We start from the raw sequence: 21,537 nt of genomic DNA, 5'->3' as shown, positions 1-21,537 counted from the left end.
AACCATTCTGCACACTCATATACAACACAGAGGTTAATTAATGCCTCTTGTCTGTCTGTCTCTTGCACGGTGTTTCTCAGAAATGTCGTTCCTCAGCACTTCACTTCCAATGTAACAAAGCCACTGTCATTAATCCTTTGTACATACTAATTACTCTGTAATTGCTATTGGTTTTTAAGAGATAAAAGTATGCAGAATGGAAACATAAACCAAACATTTTCGAAATCCAGCAGGCTGTTTTTTCTTAAGAGGAGTGGATTATGTTGAGCAGCAGATCAGTCCCTCGAATGTTCACATTTTTAAAGGGACTCAGTAATAAACAGCACTGTGTCTGTATCAGTCTGAGCAAAGGATGGCACCTAACAAAGTGTAATCTGTTATAAATACAGACATGTTTCCATGAAAACCAAGTGAAATTAAATGCAATCTGATGATGTGACTATTAACGTCTTTTACAAATAAATCAGTTACATCCACTTGTTTATTGTGTTCTTAAAATGGCAAGTTAAAAAGAGGATGAGGACTTTCTCCCAAAAAAAAAAAAAATAAAAAATTGCATGGTGTTTTCTCCTGCTCCACACTGGCTCCTTTGTAGTGAACCCAGCTTTGACATCAGCTGGGTCAAACATGAGGGAGGGAGGGAAGGAGGGCAGCAGCTGGACCCGACCGTCAATGTCACCCTTGTTAGTCAACTTCATCAATGTCAGTCACTGGCGTTTTCGATTTATCTCACTCTTTTGTCCATGCATACCTCTTATCTTGGCGTGTTTCTCAACACACTGCTTTTTGAAATCATTAGACTTGCTAACTGCGTGGTGCTGGCATCTGGCATATGTGGCGTGTGCAGGCAGGAAACACACGCATGCCAACAATAAACAGATGAAGGTTAATTAAATGCATCTTCTGAATAAATGCGCAAGAAAACAGGCACGTTTGAGGTGAAAATATCAAAAAATCCTGGAAATCTGGGTGATTGTAGCATGAGTAAATTGGGTATATTAAGCAAAAAAAAATGCACTTTTGCTCTTAAATGTGAAATACAATTGATTTTAAACTGGCCACAATGTGTAAAATTGTTTAATATTTGTGGCTGGTATCATCTAGAAAACAGACTTATAAAAAATGTCATTCTCACTAAAATACAAACATATTTTACTTTAGTCGGAGAACAAAATAAAGTATCAGTCAGAACAGCTAAAATGCACTAAATAGAAGCAAATATGAAGAAAAAAGTTGTTATTAGGATTTGTGGCCCACTCTCTGTCCCCACTCCTGAACCCGTGGCTCCATAAATAATGACTGGCAGCTGAAATGGGACTTTGCGACTTTAAGATGTGACTCGGGGAGATGTGGTCTATCTATTGTTGATGAGACAAAAGCGCGAGTCAGATTCATATAGGAGTGGCGGGGAATAACTTCTCATATCCTCATATCACAGTCACAAAGCCACCCAGCAAAACTTCAATAACCCCACACTTCTTTCTGGACATGGGTGAGTGCACAGAATTTTTAATAACTCTTATCATTTCTTATTAATGTCATTCTGAAAAAAGAAAGTGCATTTCAATAACTCACTAATGTTGCCTTTAATATGTCCTTTCGATCCTTAGACATCTTGTTGCCCTCATGCACTGTGGGCTGCAGATTCATCCTGTGTTTTGATATATGAGAATTCTCATGGATTGTTGATTTACCACTAATCCACCTTCTGCTCTTGTTCTTAATATATGATCTAATTTAACATATGATGATGATTTCAGGAGACCGAAAAGCAAACATCACATGGACTCAGCCAGGATTATTTTCTTTGCAGTAAAGAAAGAAGTCCTTGTTACCTCTTCTAACCTCCTTTAAGCATTAATTAGACTGGAATCCCAGTCGCTGAGGGAGACTGGCAGCAGCTCTCATCATGCCAAGGCCATGCCAGGTCACTCATGTGAAAGAGGTCAGATACTCCCACATGTGTCACGGGAATAAATTAGCAAATTTCCATGAGGACTGTGGACACAAGCAACTTCTGCTAACCGTTTTTTCTCACGTACAAGCAACTTGCGTGCTAACTTTTACACGTTTTTTAACAGGTTTGGAGTCTTCTCTAATTATCTGGCATCGAATGCATTTATGCCTTTTTGCACTGAATTCAAATGGAGGCTATGATGGCATGTATCACTCCATCAGTGTAACCACTGCTGCAGCAGGGCACAGCTGAAGTGTAGGCGTCTGCGGGCACAATCATTTTTTGGGACTAACAGTCTTCCTGCTGTTACTATTTATACTTTAGCAGCAGTTTGTTTAACTCACAGCCACTCTTCCTTTCCAACTAAAATCAGAAATATCAGAGAAATTTTTGCACACCCTGAGGGCTTAGGCACTCAAGGATTTCACAATGCGGCGAAAACTCTAATTTTCGAGTGGGGCTGTTGTTGTTGTGAAGATATTCAAATCGTCCTTCTCGTTCATTATGCGTCCACCCACTCTTTGAACACTTGAACTCAGCCCCCGCCGGCATTGACACTCAGTGCCATGGTACCAGGCTCGGCCAGCTGTGGATGGAGGATGGCCTGAGTAGTGACACTGCCAGTGGTGGTGTAGACACGGTCCTGGTGACCCCTCCGCCACCGCATACTACATTATGTGTGTGTGTAGTGGCACGATGGTCTTTGTTTGTTTGACATCACTGCCCTTTGTTCCTCCCTGATCATGGCAAACACAATAGATATTGTATCTGCAGCCACAAAGAGAAGCTTTTTCCTCAGGGCCCCTGAAGCCAATGTTGCACCACCATCCCTCAATCGCCTGGCGACGCCTGTGACCACTGTAGAAAGAGGGTTGGACCAGATTTAGTCAGGGCTGAGCTGTGAGGTGTTTGGTACAGGCAGAGGAGCGTTCACATACGGATGAAATCAGCACAGAGAGGCTTGTTTTACAGTAGCGATACCCTGTAGGCAGCACTGTACACCACTGGTTGGCACTGGGATCTTTCTTTGTTGTGGAGTACAGGATCAGAAGCAGCAAATGTTTCCGGTCAGGCAGCCTTGGCTTTGCAAAGCCTTAGGTGCTTTCCTCTATCCCATTTCTGGCAATGCATTTATTAACACTGTGGATATTTGCTACCTGCTTCAACAGCGCAGCTTACACTGGAAGACGTGCATGAGGTTGTTGTGAAGTCAGAGGTGGCTGCTTTTGTTTGGACGCTTTATTGGGAATTCGCTGCTTGAACTCTTGTTTTGTCACTGCTGTCTAATTTTTTTTTTTTTCAGTTGCTTTCTTGCCTGTTGGTGGGGTTTTGGTGTATGCTCATGGATTTGCAGACTGAGCAAGGCCTTTTCCATAGCTCCCCCACAGGGTGAAAGAGTCCCCCACCGTGGCATAGATGTGTTGTGTGGTTATATGTGCGGTGTGTGCCGCCTGTGTGCTGATATATTATGCCCCCTCAGGTTGTTATGATTGCTGTATCCGGTGCCTTGGGGCAGTGCCCTACCCATCCCTGGTTGCCACCCTGCTGTGCTATGCTGGCATGGCATTATTTTGTGGCTGTGGGCACGAAGCGTTGGCCAATACCGAAGTCCTCGTCGAGACTTACTTTGCCCGCAACGTTCAGGACTATGTGGTCATGGCCTCTTTGTGAGTGATGCTTCAAAGAAATTCTCTCAATTCTTATTTTTGCACCTCTGAGGATTTGCTTCATTTTACTGTTTGACTGACTTCTTCCTGTGACTGTCCCAGTATCAAATACTTCCAGTACGTGATCTACGGCCTGGCATCCTTTTTCTTCCTCTACGGCATCCTGCTGCTGGCTGAGGGTTTCTACACCACGAGTGCAGTCAAGCAGACTTTTGGCGAATTCAGGAGTACCCAGTGTGGCCGCTGCCTCAGCCTGACGGTAAGAACACATGGGTGAGGGAGGGAGGAAGGGGTGAGACAAAGAGGGAGGAGAAACATGATGTCGGGTCATTGTTGAGATGCTGAATGCTGGTTTGTTTCGGCCCCTTTTGCTCAATGAAATGTTCTTTGTTTGTGTCATTTCTACACTGAATCATGAATTATGTTCGAAAGCTGATTTAATGACGCCACATTTAGCACTCTGAGGCTTGAGCATCTATGCAACAATTCTGTGACCTCATGCACGGATTTTTTGTTTCCCCCAGTTTATCATAGTGACGTACATCTTGGCCTTCATCTGGCTGGCAGTGTTTGCCTTCACTGCCATCCCCGTCCTGTTCTTGTTCAACATGGAGCAGACCTGCCACACCATCAACATCCTGGCAGAAACAACACCCAGCATTAATCAGCATGGCTGGATTTGCATGGATGCCAGGCAGTATGGTGCGTTGTTCCTATAATGACTGACCGCATGTCCCCCTGATGAGAATGTTAATGTGCCCTTGAAAGCGATGAATTAATCGCTGGGAAGTAGCTGCGAGACTGATGCTAGAAGTAGTTATGAAATAATGAAGATAACTACACCTTTATCTTCATTTCTTCACTGCTGTTTGCCTGATATGCTGCGTGCATGGGCGGAAACTTCAATGCGTCATAACTCATCATGATTCAGCAATGGTAAGAGATGCCTCACTTACGTCATGTCTTTACTTAAGGTCTGCTTCCTTGGAATGCAATGCCAGGCAAGGCTTGTGGAATGACCTTGGCATCGATTTGCAAAACCAGCGAAGTGAGTACATGAATCCAAGATTCCTTTTTGACACAGTTCAGTATTTCATGTTAGTATCATCAGTGTTCACAATCGATATAACATCAGAATTACTAATGGATCCATGTGTGTGTGAGGGAGGATACCAGAATGACTGTGACATACAAGAGATTGATTGAAATTCTCTGGATATTCTCATTAAAATAACCCGTGTTTGTTATGTCTTTCAGTTCTACGTCACTTATGACTTGTACATAGCTGCATTCGCCGGTGCTGGGGTCACTCTCTTGGCACTGGTAAGAAATTGCTTTGGCAGTTTGCCTGCTCTCTGGACATTTAAATTTCCTCTTGTAAATGTTGAATCAAATGTAAAGAATCAGTTTCCTAAAATTACAGATGAGAGAGTGGTATTCAGTCTTGCAGGTAATTATGGTTTGATTTGGTCACTAATAATAGAAATTTAGTTTGTCTTGTGATCAAGACTTTGTTTCCTTGAATGGTGTCTCTTATACTGTTTAAAATCCACAAACATCACTATGAATATTGTGCGTTTTCAGTAAATCTACAGAGGAAGTATTTGTGTAGATACTCAGTCCTCGAGGAGATTGTAAGAGCTTCACTAAAAAAGCAGCTGGACCTTTCCCCTCTCATCCAAGATGCTGCTTCAATGTTATTCAAGCTTCGAGCAAATAAATAGTTCCTACCAACACTGTTTGCAGCAAATTGTTATTTGGAGTAATAGAGACACTATAATGCTGTGAGACTTGCTGTCAAAATTCTCGTCAAGTTGTTTGTGTTGAGCAGAAACCTCAATACAATAGATTTTTCAGCACGTGGACAAAGCTAAACCAAAACTACCTGCATGACTAGATACCATTAAAGTATGTAAGTAGTAAAGTAGCAAATTTACTCAAGTATTTAGGTACCAATCAGAGGTATTCGTACTTGACTTGAGTACATAAACTACACTATATTATGTATTTTTTTCTAATAACAACTAGAGTTATTTGTTACTTTACAGAATATTAGAATTTAATGAATGATATAAAATATAATGAATTATTGTAGTAAATAAAGTCACCTGATGGTACATGAAATGAGTTAAATCAGCTCGACCTCAGTCAGCTTCAATATTTTAATGCTGCTTGCACTTTAATGCAACAGTAATAATACTCCAGTTGTATAGAACACTGACTATTTTGGTGTGTAAAGAATATTTTTATACTTTAAGTGCATTAGGCCAACAATACTCACACACTTTCACATAAGTAAGGTTTGGAGTATAGGACTTTTACTTGCAAACAAATATTTTAAAATTCTGACACTGCTACTTTTACTGAAGCAACAGATCTGAACACTGATGAATCATCCCTGAAAGATGATGACTTTTTTCCTTGTAGTGGAGCCAAATGAATATTCAGTCTGCTTGCCCATTCTGTTTACACTGTAGTATCAGGATTCTCATATTTTTTTCCTCTCTGTTCTTCCCACCTCCGATAATGTCTTCCTCTGCAGTTCCTGTACATGGTCGCCACCACCTACAACTACGCAGTGTTGCGGTTCCTGGGCAGAAAAGGGATCCGCTAAGAGCAACACCTCAGTCAACCCCATCGTCTGGCTTTGAGAAGGACAGTCAACGTTATGCAACACTAGATTTACATTCATCCTCTGGGAAACTGCAACTTCCAAACCTGGATCACCTGCTAGTATTTCTTTAGACATGTCCAATAACAAAAGACAAAATGTGTCTTATCACTGTTAAGTATGAACAACAGACAGAGAGATGAAGATAATTCACACCCAGCGATGAGCTCTGGCCTGCTCCTCAAATCCTCCTCTCAGATGATTCTCTTAGCTTTGTTGTTCATTTTCCTTTTTGCAGGTTGTGTCTCTCATTTTATCTTTTCTGTGACGCTTCACTGGTGCTGATTGTGATGTATGATGTTTCATGAATAATTAAGAGATATGACAGCTTGCCTTGCGAGTCATAACTGCGTGCGCACCACTCAGTGTTTACTGATGCACATATTGGTTCTGAATATGATTTTGCTGCTGCCTCATTATCACCATCTTGCGTATCAACATTGTGTGAACTAAAGCAATTGAAGCTGAAACTACCAAAGTTTCTTTTTGAGCTTTTCACTTCACAAAAAAAGTACTTTGCACTCACTCACAATGCATTTTTGCTATGTAGGGGGTGAAACAAATATCTGTATTCCTGGAGGTGTTTTGGTTAAAGCTTAAAATAAGCTACCCGAGGGGGTTGATGCTTCAATAACTGATCTCCAGGTGACTTGTGTTTAATGTGTAGCCCTGCTGCTTGGTCTGGTGTGTGCTTATTTGAAATTAAGGCTGATTAAACCATTTAAATCTGAGGCAATACATTGTGATTTTTATTTAAACCATACAGTATGTTGCAATAAAATCATTTATGCTGATTGTGAAGTATTTCATTTAAACATATTTAGCAATTACTGCTGCAAATAACATGCTGCCAGGCCTGTTCATGACACAAATCTTAATCATGACAGTATATGTTCTGCCTCTCAAAGGGGAAGACAGTTTTGTTTTTTTTAAGTGATGAGATTGTCAGTCTAGACAGCACATTAATCACATTATGCTTTGAGAGTTCTCTGATGGCGTATCTGTCCCAGATGAGCTTCAGATCTTGAGAGTTTTCACAAAGCAGTCACCACACTGGATCTCTTTTTGATGCAAGTACATGGGGGTCAGCATGTCTCCAAGGGCCTTGGCACAAACACTACACTGTAAAAACATACTCAACATTAACATGACGCATTGAAAGGAGTCATCATTCATTATATATTGTATATTGATACATCGATATAAAGGTATGTTTCCAAAAGAAGAACATAACAAACCTTGAGACACTCAGGGTGGCAGGTCAGCAGAGGTTCACTGAAACTGATCTTTTCTCTTCCGTCAATGATTTCGTGACAGAAACAACAAGTAGCTTTTTCATCCCTGAGGCACAAAGGCAAAAAAAATAAAAATCGGGACTCATGTTAACCCTTGCATATAAATTTAGTGCCTTTAATATGGCATGGTGTCATTCTTAATAAAAATGAAGTTCGAAATTACAAATCATGTGATCCTCACAGTAAGATATTCGACACATACCCGGACTTTGTCAGAGTTTGTGTAGAGTTTGGCTCCTGTGCAGTCTTTTGAAACACTTCAGAACTACAAAAAACAGCAAACAATAAGAAGCATTGCATTTCTCCAATTAAAATACGTGACTAATATGTAAACAACACTGAATAAGATGTTCTGTTTTGCAAAAGCTTACTCACATGTTGGTATCATCACACTGCTGGTTCACTTTGGGCTCGTCTGAGTGGGATTGTTCTGAGTCTTCAACAGGTTCGGGGACAGTTTCAGCTGTGGGTGGCTCCACATCTAACGCATCTGTCAGTTTAATAACTGTGGCAGCTAAATCTTCCTGAGCAGCTCCAGCATCTGGGGCAGTTTCAGGTTTAACAGCATCTTCGATGTTCAGTTCCGACACACGGTCTGCTGCGCTGTCAGGTGCTGACTCAACACTTTGTTCAACAACAGTGTTGACTACACGCTCAACCACCTCTTCAGCTGTGGTCTTCAAAACCGATTCTTCCACAGCTGCAGGCTCGACTTCACCCTCTACAGACTTGACAACAGTCTCAGCTGCAGGCTGAGGAGGTGATTCGAGGACTGGTTGTGCAGCAGCCTCTTCTCCTGGTGTTGCATTATGTGCAGCAGGGGACTCAGGTAATGTCTCCACCACAACTTCAGCTGCAGCTCTAATAGTTTCTTGTACACCTTGGTCTGCAGGACATTTCTCACAGTTGGTTTCTGTAGTAGTTTCAGCAGCAGGTTGTGTAGGCGGTTCGGATAGAACATCAGAGACTTGTTGCACTTGTCGAGCAGCTTCCTCAACACTTCCCTCTGGAGCAGTTTCGGTAGAGGGATGAGTGGGTGATTCAGATTGAGTATCAATGACTGGCTGCAAATCGCTTTGTAGAGCAGCTTCTTCCTCTGGTGTTGCATTATTTACAGGCTCCACCACATTCTCAGGCAATGTCTCCACCACAACCTCAGCTACCACTTCATATATTTCTTTTGTGTTTTGTTCTGGAGGACATTTCTCACCACTCTCCTCTGTAATAGTTTTGGTGGGCAGATAAGTGGGTGAATCAGATTGAGTTTCATGGACTGGTTGGACACTGCTTTGTAGAGCAGCTTCTTCTTCTGGTGTTGCATTATTTACAGCAGGGCTCTCAGGCAATGACTCTATCACAACCTTAGCTACAGCTTCAACTATATCTTGGGCACTTTGGTCTGAAGGACATTTCTCACGGTTGTCTTCTGTAGTAGTTTCAGCAGCAGGTTGAGCAGGCGGTTCAGATAGAACATCAGAATGTGCTTGCACACTGTTTTGCACAGCAGCTTCTTCCAGTTGTGTTGCATTATTCACACAAGGATTCTCAGGGATTTCCTCCACCACAACCTCAGCTGCAGCTTCAACAGCTTCGTCTGTAAATTGTGCTGGAGGACTTATCTCAAAGCTAGCCTCTGTAGGAGTTTCAGCAGCAGGCTGAGTAGGTGATTTGGTCAGAGATTCAAGCAGCAAGTCAGGGAGTGATTCCACACTGACTTCCCCTGGTGTTGCATTAGTCACATCAGTGGTCTCATACGATGACTCCACCATCACATTAGCTGCAGCTGCAACAATTTCTCCTGTGGTCTGCTCTGGAGGACTCTTCTCACTACTCCCCTCTATTGGTTGTACATTTATTTCTGCTTCTGCAACCACCAAATTTGTTGCAGTTGCTGGCTCTGTTTTAATTAAAGATTCCTCTTGAGGTTTCACTTCGGGTATGAGTGCAGCAGGGACCTCAGCAGTGCTTTTACTCTCAGCTGTGTCATCCACAGCAGAGATTTCTGCAGCAGGAATTTCCACATTAGCATCTGCAGAGCTCACGGCCTCACTGCGATCTGTGCTTGATGGATCAGCTTGCTCTTCTTTGTTTTCTGCAGTTGTGTTGATAAATGGTTGATCAGCAGGAGACTCTGCCTCTGGATTTTCCTGTGCTGAAGAAACTGGTTGGATATTTTCTTCAACATGAACAGCTGCAGATACCTCAGCAGCTGCCTCAGTGGGTTCCACCTTTGACTTGTCACCTAGTGCTTTGACACATTCCTCCTTGTTTTCTGTAGTTGTGTCGGCAGCTGATTTTTCTTGTTCTGTCTTACCATTTTGAGTTACAGCTTGAGACCTGCAACAGAGGGCGTTACTCATTCCCAGCTATGCAAAAAAGACGTGACAAAAAACACATTCCCTCAGCATCATTACATTTCATACTTGCAGTTACAGTCTATAGAGAGATGCTCTCATATACTAACTTTGTATCGCCTGTGGTCTCCACTGTTGACCCCTCAGGCTGAGCACCTTTTTCGGCAGGAATAACATCACCATTTGCCTCAGGTGCTGAATTACTAAACGAAGAATAGAAGAAAAAAAACACACACATGCACAATACATACATCTGGCTCGATCATTCAATATTTGGTTTAAATGTTTAGACTTGACTGAGATTAGTCATGCAAACCTTGAAATATGTAAATTTGCAGAGGAGCAGTGAGTAGTTGCTCACACTGTGCACATTTTATTTGGAATTAAAATTCTGCACATACATACCCTTCAGATGGAATGACCTCTGTGTTTTGAAGAGGAGGACTCAGTGAAGAATCTATTGATCTACAGGGTATGAAAAAGAAATCCACTTGGAAGAGAACTTTTGCATATATAGCCTAATATCATATCTTGTTAATTGCTTTCATGAGCTTTCAGTTACTTTAGGGAAAAAATGCAATCAAAGCAAAATACTCCAAATTAGGATGGTTATTGGTCTTGTTGGATACACCCCTTATCAGCAGTTTATGGTAATTTCACAATATCTCTGTTTCCGCTTTTATATAAGTGAGAGATTCATTTATAATCTACATAAATATTGTTGCGTAACAAGACTGTCCTGCATTGGAGGATGAGCATCATGAGCATGTGAGCTCAGTGACTGATGAAACGAAGCTGACAAATGGAGTCTTAAATGTCAACACAATGTTTATTAACGAGGGAAATGTCTCCAGACACATTACAGTGAAGGGAGGCTAGAGGCTGCTAGTGGATGGGAGGCACACAGATTTGGACTAGAGTTAGCTGATATTAATGTAAATCTTGATTTGTACGAATATATCTTGTGTATTGCAATGTAATAGTCCACCTGTAGATTATCTACTGACAGTGCATCATGTGAAGATTGTCACTCATTATTAAGTAACTGAACTAACGATTCAAGATGATTTCTGTGCTGCCCACAACTAATGACAGACATCCTCAGAATGAAGAAATGTATGCATATTTGTCTATTTTGTTTATGTCCATTATGAAAGATTACACTGTAATATTTTTGGTAGCCAAATTCTGACAGTAGTGTAGTTTACCGTTTCTCCTAAATATGCTTAAAAACTGCAAAATCTGATACGTTTTTGGTGCCAAAAACAAGAATGACCCTGAACTGCTACTTTAAAAACTGACAGTGTGAACTGACCAAAAGATATTCCCACAACAGTTAACAAAGCACTGCTAAGATGAGCAACTTGATCTGAGCCGGTCAGAATATCACTGATGACTTTATACTGATGCCCTGAGAAAGGCCCTTTTTACATTGTTTTTTTTTTTTTTTCAACATTAACCTAAATTATTTTTACAAGATATTTAAAAGACCAGTCCTTAAAAATGCATCTTGCCTTGTCATTTATTCTTTAAGGTGTTTTATTAGTATATGCATTTCAAAATTTAAAACAGAGTTGATTGATTTCAGTACTTTATCATAAAGATTAAGGCCACATTATTACTGATGTATGTGTCTGCAGTTTGCAGAACTGTTAAAACATTTTAATAGAAGAGAATATAAGTTATAGGCAACTACAGTTAAAGCTTATGTTGATTTCAGTGGCAACCTTATATTAATGCAATATATTATTGGAAAATCTAGTTACAGTATTAAACAGTAAACCTCGTATTTTAATGTTAAGCACTGTAAACAGTTATAGAACTGTTGAAGCAAATTAAAAACTGTAAAAATGCAGTAAAACAATGGTAACCACAGTAAACTTTAAGTTAGATGTAGTTCAGTTTTTACAACAATTAACTGTCAAGATAAAATATGATTGTAACACTGTAAAAATACAGTAAAATACTGGTTACCACAGCTAAAACTATTTTCATTGTAATTTTACAGGAACATGTGTTACAGTGTACATAAATGCTATAATGTTATATGCTCTATATTAGAGTTCGGCAATTAATATACTGGTACATTATCAGACATTCATCTTTTCTCTAATATTTGACATGATTGACTTTTTTTTTTTATCCAATTCCCGAAAATAAATACATTTGAAAACGTGCTTCTTTGACAGTGATGCAGCTGCCGCTCTGCTGCCACTCACAGCACAATTTAAATAGTTACCCATCATAGGACAAAGATGATTTTTTTTAAAAAATTAAAATATGTGTAAAATATACCTAAACAAAGGCCTCACGACAAAAAGCTATGTTGGGGTCATTCTAAATTTTCAACAAGGTTTTTTTTTATTTTAACTGTACATATACCTCAGTTCCTAATATCAGTTATTGATCTTCTTGATTACAAATAATCTGTATCAGTCCTGACAAAATCAGTCACTATGGTTGACATATAAAAAGTTAATTTGGTGTAAAAATATACCAAAAAAAAAAAAAAAAAAAAGTAGCCAAAGCTGGAAATAGCAACTGCTTGGACTGACGCAAATTATAATTTAGCTAAACTTTATAGTTGTGTTTTCTTGCAATTATCTTTTTATCTATTTCACTGGCCCAGTTTCACTACATTTGAGCATTGTGCTGCAGTTTGCTGGGTTCATCTGTGCATTTGTCGAATCGAGCTCTTACTTTGGTAAGTGAGGCTTTAAAGCCTTTATTTTGAAGTCCCGTTCACTCAGCTGCCGGTGTTGTTCCGCCGTGTTCTGCCTTCACGCAGCGGCAGTTTCATGCTAACCGGCTAACTTTGAACCCTTAAAACTGCGTAGTCTCACGTTTGTGTAGCCAGCAGACATGTAGCATCGACTGTTAAACAAACACTGACACTTGTGTTGTTTTTCGACCTAGTTTTGTCTCAGAAAAGCACCACAAATTCACAATATTGTAGTTTAGAAACAGTAACGTTACGTTGAGCGGCGGCACAAGCAGCACAAGAGGAGTTTGTCTTCAGTCTCCCACTAAAACATAGTGCGAGGATCCTCCACAACCAGTAAGTCTGGTCGTGTTTTTACTTTTTTTTTCCGAGGACAGGTTTGAATACAACAGAAAATACATGTACAGCTAAGTATTTTACCTTCTCTGTGCTCTGCATTTTAACTAATATAGTATCTTTTACTAGCCTAAATAGCTCTAAAGGGCTCATTCAACTCATAAAATGTATTTTTCTACCTGCCAAACAGTGATTTCATCCCCACAGTGTGACTATATTGTTATTAATGCATCAAAATGACATGAGTTCATTCATTAGGGTTATATGTTGACGTTTACAGTCCAAAGGATAAGTGGGAAAGAGATCATTTCCTTGTTTTGCATGTAAAACCAGCTGTAAATCATGTCAGTTACAATCTAAGCAAAGATATTAGACATGCCAAACACTGCTGTAGCATTGCCTATAATCATCCTAAATGTCAGGCCTGATTACTTGATGCAAAAGTTTTACGGAGACGCATTTATACTCACTAAATTCTGTGTATTTGCACAATACGACTAGATAAACCAGCAGACATATGCATCCTGAGCAACACAGCCCTAACATTAAGTATGTGATCTTTATCTTTAAAAAAAAAAAAATAACACTCACGAATGGAATCAAGTAATTTTGATGCATTATTAACATTTCAGTCACATTTTATGAGCTGCAACTGCTTCTTGGCAACTGGAAAACTACATTATATGAGTTAAATTGGTCTTTTTTTTGCTATTTCTACCTGTAAAAAGAACTGCATTGTTTATAATCTAGAGCATAGAGCAGGTAAGATAATACAGATTCATGAGCATAACTGTCTCCACTATTACTTTTTGGCTGTCTATAATTTTTTGGCATAACACTCGTAACTTTATCATACAGGTTCATTATATCTGGGATCCTCCAAAACATACAAGATAACCTTTGGAGAGCACAAAGATTGCTTTTAGGCCCCAAACCTGAAGTCTAAAGACCATTTTCAACCCCATCATGTTTTATGAGTTCTGGATGGAGACTAAAAAAGGCAGTGAGATCTACATTTTTTTCTCAAGTAGACTTTATAAAAAATTTGGCAATACTACATCTTCACTTAACATTACAGTATGCTGTCAGGATGGAGCAAAGACTGATTCAGATTTAATTTAGATTTCCAGTTTACAAACAAATCAGCTTTTTAAATCAGTCTGTGCAGTGATAATGAATACAGGAGCCTTGCATTTGAAAGCAACAACAAATAAAACAGCCTTTTGTGGAAAGGAAAGGCGTGCATATTGTGTTAAGTGTTGTTATTAAGAATGCATTTTTTTGTTGTTGCTGTAGCTGGTTTTGAGTTTTTTATGCTACTTAAAGCGCATTATCAAATTTTCAGTGCATCATTCATGCCTGCATCTCCTGTTCCATCCTAGAAAAAAAATGCCATCAAGAAATCACCTTGACAAAATCGGCAGGACAAAAAAGAAGAAATGGACCGAGGAGGCCATGGAGCGTGCACTGATAGAGGTGAAGTCAGGACGGTGCACGGTGAGGCAGGCTGCCAAAGAGTTCGGAGTCCCTAAATCTTCACTGGGGGACAGAGTCAGCGGCCGGGTGACACCAGGGAGTCGCAGCGGGCCAGCTCAGCTTATAACATCTGCAGATGAGGAACTGTTGGTCGAGTTCTCCTTGCACATGTCCAAGCATGGATTTCCACTTACTAAGCAGCAGCTGGTGTCCTTTGCTTCGTCGATTTATAAGCGGCAGCACCGGAGGGTGGCATTTTCCAAACTGGGCCAGACCTGGTGGCTCAATTTTAGAAAGCGACAAGAAAAGAATATTACCATTCAGCCAGCAGACAGTGTTGTCCGTGGGAGGACAGTATGTGTGAGGAAGGAAGCAGTGGATCAGTTTTTTCACCTGCTGAGCACTGTTGTAGATGCTCACGGACTGAGAGACAAGCCTCACCAAATCTTTAACTGGAATGACACGAGCTTTCAGCTGGGCAGGAAGAAGGTAATGCTCCCCAAATCGGCCAGTCTGGGCTATAAGCCAGCACCAGGCTCGAGGGACCACATCTCCGTCCTGGCTTGCTTTAGTGCAGCTGGAGATGACATTCCCCCATTTATTATCTACTCAAAGACCTATCCAGGGGGAGTACGTTACAAGACACAAGGGCCACCAAATGCCCTTTATGGGTGGTCTGACTCGGGGTGCATAAACTCGGACCTCTTTAAGAAATGGTTCCTCAAACACTTTCTTGTGCACGCGCCAAAGGAGCGTCCATTGCTGCTGATTTTTGACGGCCACAAGTCGCCTCTGAACCTGGAGGTGGTAGAATCGGCACGTAAGGAGGACGTCATTCTTCTGTGCCTTCCGCCTCATTGCTCTCACATCCTGCAGCCACTTGACGCTGGTCTTTTTGTGGTCCTGAAGCAGCGTTTTGCGTCACTCATAGGTGACGGCTGCACCACTGATACCCATTTTGCAGTCAGCAAGAAGGAGTTTTCTGGTATATTTAAAGGGACGTATCAGGTAGCAAAAGAAGAGGAGGGTGTTGGAATTGTGAGAGAAGGCTTTAGGAAATGTGGCATCTACCCGCTGAACCACTTTGCCGTCAATGAGGGTCATTTTCTGCCACCGCACAGCATTGGTGCAACGGCTGGACCCTCCTTGTCGACAGCAGGACAAGGGGTGCACACTGTTGGAGACCTCACCACAGCTGGACCCTCCTCCTAACTCACTGCTATAGTATGAAACCGTCAGTACCGTCAGGACAGAGTGATTGACTTCATAATTCAGCAACACCTAAATGAGCACAGGCTAGGTCTGTCATTTGAAATTCTGAGTGACAGAAGTAGAAAGAGCACCACTGCTTGAGTTTTGTACACAACCTCCCCCGGCCTCCCTGCAGAGAGCTCAGTGTGTCGGCTCACCAGAAGAAAGGGGTGTGTTGATATTAATTACTTGTCAACGTTGTGCTCAGATTTATTAATTGAGTAATAATGTTTGAATGCCGCACAACAGTGGCTCCCAGTGGGGGTCCCAAGATAAATCTGGAGGAGTCGAAAGATTTTTTAATGCAGTAACAAAGAAAAGTAAAGGCTGCATTTCTGTTACACATAATTAGGTTTAAGAATTCTTAAACTGTCCCCTGTTCTTGTGAAATATTGGATCCTTCAAATTAAGCTATCTGAGAAGGGAAAAAAAACATGAAAGTAGATGTTATTTTACTTTATAGGAGCTCAATAAAAAAATGATGGGCTACCCCTCTAGCTAAGCTAACTACCATCAATGATGTGATTGATTTCAGTTTTAGTGTATCCTGACATCAGGGCTATGTCTGCGCTCATATGTTGTTGTTTTTTTAAACTTTGCAACATTTACACTTGGCGTACTGAAATAGTCTGCTGATTTAGGAGTCTTACAGGAGAGACTATTAAAAATTTAAATACTGCAGGGATGCGTGGTAGTTTGGACAGGCAAGAATGTAGTTGCAGACACCGTATTAACTCTCTGGGCCTTTACTGTCACTACACTTTGTTCCCACGTCACATTCCTATCATATGACTGTTTTATGAAAGAAAACAAAGATATCAGCTTTGACTAACAGCAGATATTTCAACATGAATAATAAATTACAGGTACTGCTGATTTTATTGGCTATGCTTGTAGTAATATAGGAAATCTATGGTCTTACTTTACATTGTTGCTGTTCTTTTGTTGTTGTATTTTCTTCAACTAATGAACCAACGCTCTGCTTCATGTTTGTCCCTGCACCTGCATGCCCAGTGTACACGAATGGCCATGTGATATGTGTTTTGTGAAGATTATTTCTGAAACGTTGCTAAAACACTTTGGACAGAGATTGTTTTCAGTTTAGACTTTGTTTTAAAATGAAAACCTATTTGTTTGGATGTAGTTGAAATGTGGTAGTCGGCAAGATATACTCTTTCATTTTTAAAATCTAAGTAACTTCTCATTAATTGTGTTCTAGCTCTGCTATGAAACACTCAGAAAACAGAGGACTAAACAATGTTTTTTTTTTTTTTTAACACTGACAAAATGGAAATGACAGCATGTCGTTGAAACTGCTAACTCAATTCTGTTGTGAATCTATTATGCCTTTACTGAAATATTCTGAATGATCTTGGTTATTAGATAGACAAAAATGAATATTTTGTCTAAAGTATCTTCAACCTACTGAGGAAAATTGAGTCCTTCAATTAATTTGGAAGGAGTGTCTGTATGAACAATTGTGCTCAAATGTGTGCTGATTTGTGTTCACACAGAGGAATGAACCCTACAACATGATCTCAGGGATAGAAATCCAGAATAAAAATATTTTTGAAATATATTTGCAGCACATATTTGTCCTCAAGTTTAATAATTTACTAAGCAGGGTTGTACTCGTGCCTGTGAGTGTGTCCTGTACGTGTGCAAGTCGAGTGATGTAATATCAATGCAAGAGCCACAATTGCTAACAATACCCAGGAATTAGTGTTTCCAAGAACAGTTAGAATTTTTGTGTAAACAGTCCTCAGTGTATTGGTACAGTTTGTTAACTGCATAAAGTAGATTAATCTGAATGTGGCTTTAGTTCTTTACAGTCATTGAATCCCATTTTACAAATCATGACTGTTCATGCTCGGCCTTTTGTTTGCTCACCAAATTAATGATATTAGTTTTTTGCAAAATATCATCATGATTAGTGAAAGTTTACGTTTGGTGAGATTACGTATAATTTGCAGATAGGTACATATAATACAAGTCAAACGGGATTCATAGTTTATGATATCCATTAGTAGCTTTTGCCACAATGTTTAGGTACAAATATACAGGTGTTCCTCGAGGGGAAATACTACTGAATACAGTGCTAGTAGGAATTGTTTTCCGCACAGGTCAGACTGCAGCAGACTGAAGGTCTTTATAGAAGCAGTCGAGCTGCTCGGGGCAAAGTTAATGTTTATGTATGTTAATATCACAGATGGTGATTTGTGCCTGAAGCCTGGAATATTTTTAGTTATAATTCACTAACACAGCAGAGTCAAAGGACAATTTCAGTTTGACTTGCAGAACCTCCATCACCTTGTTGCCTGGATTAAAATAGGTCCAAGCGGTACATTGAATGCAGCATGTGGTTTAATTTTCCTGATCCGCTGGACTGTCAAATTCACTCTCCGGTCACTGATTAAACCTCTAAAACTCATTTTTCTGTATCAGTTACATATTTAGAAGTTTTCTTCACTGAAAGAATTCCTGCCCGCCTTATAATGACTTGGGTATAACTTTGTAGTGTTACTTCTCTACAGTGTGCAGATTCATGGAGTCTGCCTTTATCTACACCCACTCCTCTGTCAGTAGCTGCAGCTGGAGCACACCAGCTCACCTGCGACTCCGCTCAAACACTGTACAACCTGTTCAGTTCAAAATAAGAATGATACAGAAAGTTCCACCCTGCAGTTGTCAGGATTGGTTCTTTGTATCAGTCTGTCTTTATGGGTGAGACGATCATCAGTAGTCTGCAGTTGAAAGGTTTAAATGCTCTGGAGTGGTGCTGACTGCTTGTCTCGCTCATAAAGCATCTTCCAACATATTAAAAATAGGAAACTTATTTGTCACTGTAGGGGGTCTTTAATTAAATCTAGGCTTCTGAGGAGCTTAAACATTCAGCAACATTTTTGTCCTTTTTAAGCTAATTTGTAATCAATAATAATGTTTGCATGTAAGTTTTAATGATGTTACACTCACCCAAACTTCCTGGCTGTCAACAGGACGTATGAACTCTGTCTAACTGGAACCCGTTTGGCCTCCATGGTATGAAACATCCTGCAAGACAGAAGAGGTGGAGAATGTGCAGCATGTTTATTGGATTTTTTTCTCACATAGCAAACAGTCAGTGTTTATAATGTTGGACAATTTAAAAAAAAAAAAAAAACTACTAAACAGAACCTCTTTGCTTTTATGTTGATTTCTGAAGATACACACTAATGACTACTGTTTTTCTACGCCGCAGCACATCACTGGGACGTATCAAAGCAGGACAGCTTCAATTACTGCTTTAAATGAAAGCTCTATTTTTGATGTTGCGTTTAAATCTGCATCAATACCCTTCTTTGTCTTGTTCCTCCTCGTCTTCTTTTGATTTGTGGATCCAGCTGCCATCATTCTTCAGTGCAGTTCGCACTCTGGTGGTTTTAAACACCTGGTTTCTGTCAACATCTACAACACACACACACACACTATCAACACTGGATACTACAAACATTTTCATACCATATTTAATCTTCTAAATGGATGAAATGTTTTGTGACTTGCCTTTTGACATGATGCAGATGTTTTCTCAGATGTTCAACCTGAGAAAATTATGTCATGAGAAGGTAGTTAAAATATGTTCCAGGTTGATTTTTTGCTTAGTCGTCTTGATGTCTGTGAATTTTTCTGTCACATTCTCTTCACATTCCCACTAGTGACTATTTAATGGCCCTTCATTGCAACCTGTAAAACTGCATTCTGCACAAAAACAAATCACTCATCGTGTAAAAGTGACATTCAGGTATTTTTTGTTTGTTATTAACAAATCCGGCCGGTAATGTTTTGTTGAAGTCAAAATTTAGAGCAAAGCTGTGATGTATTGAGTCAGTCTTTTAACAATACATACATGGATACTGAAAACATTTTACTCTAAAATAAAACCTGTTTTCTTAAAATGTTTTTGCACGTACTCTAAATATTCACTATCTCTGTGAATTTTAACCCACCCTGCATTTACAGAGCCATTTCTTCTCATACTCTGCATCTTTTCTGCTTCTTCTCTTTGAGCCCCTGTTAACATTTTGACCTGCACTTAGTGTTTCAATATCCAATGCCGAATCTTTCTGGAGATGTGCCAGCACCAATTAACCAGGTCACGTTCATTATGCAGAGAAAATGAAGGCAGATCTGACTTTGTAATGAGCCCTTACAGTGCGTATTCAGTGAGCGTGAAATCAGAACTGGTGTGAAGTCCACCCCTGTGCCATACTGTGTTCTCACCTGTTCGAGTCAGCTGCGTTGTCAGCGCTATCAGGGCCTCCTCTGGGTCTGTGTCCCGCGTAGGCAGGCAGGTAGAGATACTTCAACCTGAGCTCCCGCCTCCTGTCATCACGTATCCCACCCCCTGTTTGTATAAAATGCTGCACCTGGATGCTGGCTGATCGAGTGGGAGGATCGGTTACTTATCATGACAGTTATGCAGTGGACAGAGGCAGCATTGTTGTTTTAGTTTTGAGTTCCTGTAACATTCCAGAGATGTTTTTCATTAAAATTTTCACAAACACTCATTCCTGAGAACCAAATGAAGAGATTGTTTTTTCATGCGTTGTTCCTGCTGCTCTTCTAATCTGTGTGACACCATTTAAACCAACTCTACAATGAGATGCTGTTTCTTTACCACTGATCAATACACTTTCTACACTATAAATGTGTCAAGAATTGAAACCCTGCATCTCTAATATCATTAGTTTGGTGAGCAAACAAAAGGCTGAGCTTGAAATGTCATTATCTGTAAATACATTTCATAAGGAACTGTTTAGTTATGTTTCAGTCTTAGCTCCAAATAGAAACATTCTGTCATAAACATGTTGTTCCAGTCGAGGTGACACCGAGAATCAAGAGAGGCCTGATCATAATCTCCTGAGAATTTAATCTGCTGGTTTATCAAACCCTTTTAATGTCATTTAAAAGCATTCAGGCGTACCGTGCATCCTCACCATCCTAACCATGTTAACAAACTGGAATAGTCACAGTGTGGTCTGTTATGACTGAGAAGAAAAGTGACTCCTGATTGTTTTTAAATGCAAATTTCAATTCTGTAAGCGCCACCGTATTTCCCCTTCCACTGCATTAGGATGGCGGATGAAAACTTAAAGACAAATAAATAAATATGGAAGCAAATGAAACCAACATTTTCTGCTTGGCTTAATACAACAAGAGTTAAGTGAGAGATCATTTGTCATAAATAATTTGGATCAGAAGACTAAAAAATATACAAGGAAAAAAGACAAAACAATAGCACATCTTTGCTAAATGCGACTGTCTCTAACCAGCAAGAGATCGTAATCATCGTCCACATCTAAGTTGTTTTTCTGGCAGAAATTCTGCATTGTGTCATCTGTGCCGTGGACGGATGATTTACACCTAACAAAATGAAATACGACCTTTTAGAGACATAATATTTGAAAGTTGTCTGGAATCCAGCAAAACCTCCTTTGTTGGTTTACCTCCTTGAACGCCAGCCAACTTGTTCAGTAAAAATTCCTAGTAATCCTGAAGTGGAGCATCAAAACAACAACAGGGATCATCTGTATGTTGAGTGACATAGCTACACTCTGTACAGAGAGAGGGTACATTCTCAACTTAACTGTATCACAACAATGCATGGCATGTGCATTAAAGAGGCCAAAGAGAAAAAGGAAAATACATGCGTGTTGTTTTTTTCTATCAAATCTAAAGAGTTGAATTTTTGACAGTGTGTGTGTTTTGTTTTGATCAACTTTTATTTATGTATGCTATATAGAAATATGTGTGTGTTGTGGGATTTTTCTG

At 40.0% G+C, this 21,537-nt stretch overlaps 3 protein-coding genes across 5 annotated transcripts; 2 read left to right on the top strand and 1 right to left on the bottom strand.

Annotated features, from left to right (window-relative positions):
• The first annotated feature begins 1,335 nt into the window (after nucleotides 1-1,335).
• Nucleotides 1,336-7,089, top strand: plp1b (proteolipid protein 1b). Of its 2 annotated transcripts, none has more exons than XM_023284000.3 (7): nucleotides 1,336-1,492; nucleotides 3,438-3,624; nucleotides 3,727-3,883; nucleotides 4,149-4,326; nucleotides 4,599-4,672; nucleotides 4,882-4,947; nucleotides 6,167-7,089. In XM_023284000.3, exons 1-7 carry the CDS (start codon nucleotides 1,489-1,491, stop codon nucleotides 6,236-6,238), a joined length of 738 nt encoding a protein of 245 aa, XP_023139768.2. In that variant the 5' UTR covers nucleotides 1,336-1,488; the 3' UTR covers nucleotides 6,239-7,089. The 2 variants fall into 2 exon arrangements, with proteins under 2 accessions (XP_023139768.2, XP_023139767.2); XM_023283999.3 differs by lacking the exon at nucleotides 1,336-1,492 and adding an exon at nucleotides 2,801-3,055.
• si:dkey-125i10.3 (fibrous sheath CABYR-binding protein) lies at nucleotides 7,022-20,106 on the bottom strand. 2 transcript variants are annotated; one of them, XM_023283996.3, is made up of 10 exons: nucleotides 19,987-20,106; nucleotides 19,270-19,307; nucleotides 19,062-19,173; nucleotides 18,703-18,780; nucleotides 10,350-10,409; nucleotides 10,055-10,147; nucleotides 7,966-9,927; nucleotides 7,793-7,855; nucleotides 7,534-7,636; nucleotides 7,022-7,417 (listed from the first exon to the last, which is right to left on the bottom strand). In XM_023283996.3, exons 2-10 carry the CDS (start codon nucleotides 19,277-19,279, stop codon nucleotides 7,313-7,315), a joined length of 2,586 nt encoding a protein of 861 aa, XP_023139764.2. In that variant the 5' UTR covers nucleotides 19,280-19,307; nucleotides 19,987-20,106; the 3' UTR covers nucleotides 7,022-7,312. The 2 variants fall into 2 exon arrangements, with proteins under 2 accessions (XP_023139764.2, XP_054873284.1); XM_055017309.1 differs by lacking the exon at nucleotides 10,350-10,409.
• si:rp71-1d10.8 (uncharacterized) lies at nucleotides 12,717-17,319 on the top strand. The gene is made up of 2 exons (XM_023283997.3): nucleotides 12,717-13,002; nucleotides 14,385-17,319. The coding sequence occupies exon 2, from the start codon at nucleotides 14,392-14,394 to the stop codon at nucleotides 15,688-15,690; it is 1,299 nt and encodes a 432-aa protein (XP_023139765.2). The 5' UTR covers nucleotides 12,717-13,002; nucleotides 14,385-14,391; the 3' UTR covers nucleotides 15,691-17,319.
• Nucleotides 20,107-21,537: the final 1,431 nt, after the last annotated feature.

The sequence above is a fragment of the Amphiprion ocellaris genome, chromosome 14 (assembly GCF_022539595.1).
Source record: "Amphiprion ocellaris isolate individual 3 ecotype Okinawa chromosome 14, ASM2253959v1, whole genome shotgun sequence".
Taxonomy (NCBI): domain Eukaryota; kingdom Metazoa; phylum Chordata; class Actinopteri; family Pomacentridae; genus Amphiprion; species Amphiprion ocellaris.
The sequence above is the reverse complement of the archived record's forward strand: the minus strand, read 5'-3'. Positions and strand labels throughout refer to the sequence as shown.